The sequence below is a fragment of the Haliotis rufescens genome, unplaced genomic scaffold (genome assembly GCF_023055435.1).
Source record: "Haliotis rufescens isolate VD_foot unplaced genomic scaffold, xgHalRufe1.0.p SCAF_3, whole genome shotgun sequence".
NCBI classification, from domain to species: Eukaryota; Metazoa; Mollusca; class Gastropoda; order Lepetellida; family Haliotidae; genus Haliotis; species Haliotis rufescens.
The window spans coordinates 45,883,843-45,888,216 of record NW_025964001.1 but is presented as its reverse complement, the minus strand read 5'-3'; the positions used below and the strand labels follow the sequence as shown (position 1 = coordinate 45,888,216).

At 36.4% G+C, this 4,374-nt stretch overlaps 1 protein-coding gene across 2 annotated transcripts in view; it reads left to right on the top strand.

Moving 5' to 3' along the window:
* Nucleotides 1-4,374, top strand: part of LOC124124496 (protein phosphatase 1 regulatory subunit 14C-like) — a 59,212-nt gene that overhangs the window by 7,258 nt on the left and 47,580 nt on the right. For both annotated transcript variants that reach the window (XM_046487690.2, XM_046487684.2), the window contains exon 2: nucleotides 999-1,340. In XM_046487690.2, coding sequence (XP_046343646.1) covers nucleotides 1,068-1,340 — 273 coding nt within the window. In that variant the 5' untranslated portion in view covers nucleotides 999-1,067. The remainder of the gene's footprint in view (nucleotides 1-998; nucleotides 1,341-4,374) is intronic.

Sequence of the window (4,374 nt, the reverse complement as noted above, 5' to 3'; positions counted from 1 at the left end):
CCGGGAATAGTTACAATATACTATTCCCCGAACGAAATATTACATTTCTTATTGTAATGGTACCAGGCTTCAGTCGCTCGTCTCACGACTGAAAAATAAATAATTTCTTTTCGCTCATCGCCGTCATTCCAAACTTACAGTTTGTATGATCTAAAGAAAATGCTCAAGATTAGGTTAATACGTTACTTTAAACACACATACACACATTTCTTTATTTAGATGTAAATGAATTGTAAACTGCATAATAAATATTCTTAACTTACTGGGCGGTCGGGTAGCCTAGTGGTTAAAGCGTTCGCTCGTCACGCCGAAGGCCCGACGTCGATACTCCACATGGGAACAATGTGTGAATCCCATTTCTGGTGTCCCTTGCCGTGATATTGCTGGAATATTGCTAAAAGCGGCGTAAAACCATATTCACTCTGAACTTATGAAGTATCTTTTCATAAACATAAGTCGTTTCTAATTCACTCAGAGATGGTAAGATACCAAGTTTCTTTTATGTTGATTTGAATAAACTTAGATGTTTGCATTGTTTGTAAATACCAGTGTATTACATAGATTGCAAGACTGCGTATAGAGGTGAATCCAGAATTTTGAAGGAGGCGTTTGTGTGTAGGGTGGGGATGGCGAAAGGGTCTAATTTTAATTATCAACACGTTTAATATTTTTATGACAGTTACAATTTCAGTATTTAAATTGTCATACTAGGGACTTCGAAATAAAAATTCTTTATACGTATGTCATTAATCTAAAATCATATTTCATTTTATATATTTGTATTTAGTAGTCTTTTAATACATTTGGCATGTCAACGTACTTTATCATCTCAAGTTCTTAATTTATGCATTCATAAATGTAATCTGCTTCGAAGAAACTAGTATGACAAATAATTAATATAGTTCTAACTATAAAAACATGTTTTGTTCGTTTGTATCAATAACATTTCAAAGTAATATCATAATTACATTTAAATACAATTTTTCTTTATTTTACAGCTGAAAGAGCGGCGAGACAGTTGCATTTTAAAAGGCGTATTAATCGAGTCAAGTCGCGTAAGCTACACTATGAGTCGATTTCCCTTCAGTAGAAAGACAGTAGGCTTCTATCAAGTCATGGCTACACCGGTACCGCAAGCGCCCGAACCAAGTTGTACAATGGATTATAGACAACACGACTCGAATAAGAAGTCTGTGTTATTCAGAAGGGAGCAAGATAAGGAAACAAAGAAGAAATATTTCACGCAAAAATATGGACAGGACCAAATGATGCTGATTAGAAAAAGGCTGGCAGTAGAAGACTGGGTGTATGAGCAGATACGGGATTTATACAATTGTGTGGTATGTAACATTTGGATTGTTCATATTTAAGTGGTGATATAATAATTTGAATGTTTTACGTTTGTTGCCAAATATTTCGTTCCAAATTTGGGACGACCCATTGCTAAGGTGATATTGTATTGAGTGTATTCATTTGTACAACAGTGCGACCAAGGAACAGTTCGTTATTAGATTATGTCAAGTTGTCCTGAAAACCCCCAATGCATTATGTCCTCTTGACTGTGTGATAAACCCTGTCCACGAATATATGTAGCACTATGTTTGTTTATGGGCCGATAACTACAGGGCACCCCAAGAACACTGACACCCTGCACACTGACGAGGCATTCTCTCCCGACGTTCAGAGCGAGGAATGAAACCCTATCGCTTTACGAAAAATAGTGTTGGCAAATATTTCCCATGCATGATATAACAAAGTTCCAAATATTGAAAATATCATCTTTAGAGCATAGGAACTTTTACAAATCCATATCTTTGAAATGTTTCAGGATCATATGCTATCAAGTTGGAAACTAATACTTTTAGCTCAAGAAATTTACCAGTTTGGATATTATTTTTTAGAGTTCACAAATTTGCTTGTAATGGTTGTGTGGCATTTAGTGCAAATGTGATACTGATAGTGGTAGTGTAGGCTCTATCTGCTGTAAACCAATATGATAGTAAAGTTGTTTATCTCATTTGTAAATTCTTGTTATCTGTTAATGGACAAGTATCTGCCCGAGGTGACTCTGCACTTTGATAAATTAGGACATAGGAGTTAAGTTCATTCTGAGTACAAATCATCGAATAAATTGTGGAGTATTACGTACATGATCAATTAATGAACAGTGTACTTCATGGCTGTTTCTGAACACATGAATATGATAATCAAATAGCTTGTGTAACATTGCAAAGGAAGTGTGTAAGTTCCATTTTCATTCACACATGGTTACATTTTTTCTTTAATCAGCAATTGAAGGAAACTTGGTGTCATAGAAATTGGCAATAGGTCAAATTAAGGAAGAACTATTACCACGATAACACAATTGCTATGTTCATTACTATTTGCACATTAATATGTGACCTTTAGATTGCTAAACTCCCAATCTATTTGTGCCTCTGTTGCTAAACAGATACATAGCGTGTTTCTTTTTTTGCATGACTTGTGACCAACTGTTCTGTGGAGTACCAGACGACAGCATTTATAGAACCAATGCTGTGTCTCTATGTTGTGGTTTACACTTAACTGTAACTATTGAGGGTCACGGCACACTGCTGTAAGGGTTTTGAGACATTCATCCTTTGTTCTTGTATTATGTGCCCAAATCTGGTCTGTACAGAGGGAGCCAGGACCAGGATGTGTCACAAGGTGTTAAATGTTGTGTCAAACATGTAACTATACAACTGTTGTTTAGGACTTGTCTCTGCTATGTCATGTACATGTACCTGTCGTGAGCAGCATGGCTGTACAATGGGTACTGTGAGAAGTTGAAACACTAAACTTTGGCAGCCTTGAGGCAGGAGTAATGTTCTCCTGCAGTACCAGGCCTTTGTTAGTGTTAATCAGATAAGCAAGTTAAAATTGTGCTGTACTAGACCAGGCAAGGCTTGAGCTCTATCATGCCACATGGCCACTAGAACAAGCCCACATGTTCAATGAACGTAGACCTGCACTGAATATAGCCTTTTAGTTGTGTTAGTCATTGTTAGTTGTTTTATAACCATGATAACGCTTTTAGCACAGTATTTAGTGTACATGATGTAGGTGATGAAATGGGAGAAAATATTAAACTTCCAAATTGTAACAAATATTTGCAACAAATGTCAAAATATGTGCTTCGCATGTTCATAGCCAAACATCGGTCTGGATTCATATGGAACCTGAATGATATATTCACTTAACATGCTTAACTTGAAAATAAATTCGGAAACTTTCAAATAGTCACAAGTGCTGAAAGAGATTTGTGATGATTGCAAGGATTGGCATTTCATCTAATAATTTGCAGAAAATGCATGTCTTGCAGAAATGACAGTTAACATGGTGTATACGTTGTCTGCAATGCATTTCGTGAGGCAGTCACTCCTTATGTGATCATCAATCTCTGAAATATTGTACAATGTAAGGTAAGGATTGAATATGAAAAAACCTTATCCCCAGATGGAATCTTATAACCACACACAACGTTAGATAATATTTTGTTCATGATGTCAATCACTGGATTGTCTGGTTACAGACTGCCGTCATATAGCTGGAATATTGCTGAGTGTGGCGTTACACAACAAAAAAACAAACAAAACAAAAAGATAATATTTATTGTTACATCAAATGACGGGGATGTCACACCATTTCCTCAAAGAAAAAATGTAGTTCACAAGGCATGGGCAGCTTAGAAAACAGAACACCAGTGTTCTAATAATGGAAAATATGTACTCGCATATATCATTAGTGTGCTACTTTATACTATTAGGATCTTTATAGAACAATACAGAACACATGTTCAGCAAATAGACCATATATGTTTATGGCACACATAAGCGCTCCAAGTAAAATCAGCCAATAGAATACCACTGTTCTGATACATGTAAATGTCCTGTAATGCAAGCAAGTTATTTCCATGTACATGATGTTGTATCAGTAAAATGTACTTCAATCATGTTTCTTGGGATATTCAGTCAGGCTACATATGAGTGATTATTAAATAATTAAATTTTTGTTGTCTTCATTGAAATTCCTGCATTCTGATTAGATGGTATTGGTCACGTGTTATTGCATTCATTTCCCAATGAGTGTAAAAAAAATAAGCCATGCCCACGAGGCGCACTTCTTTTATTACTGCGGAATGTCGTGGAATCCCAATTTTACCATCGAGGGAATCCCCTTTCTGCTCACGTGTATCGTCATGCACAGGACATTCAGCGACTTTCATGCATATTCATTGTCCAAACTACCCTTTGAAACCGAAGGCCGAGAATGAATGAAACAGCCAATGTGCAGGCTCGCTCGCCTGTTTTTTCCCGCTCGCCTCGGTTCAACTTTCATGTGTTCGGGTTTCAT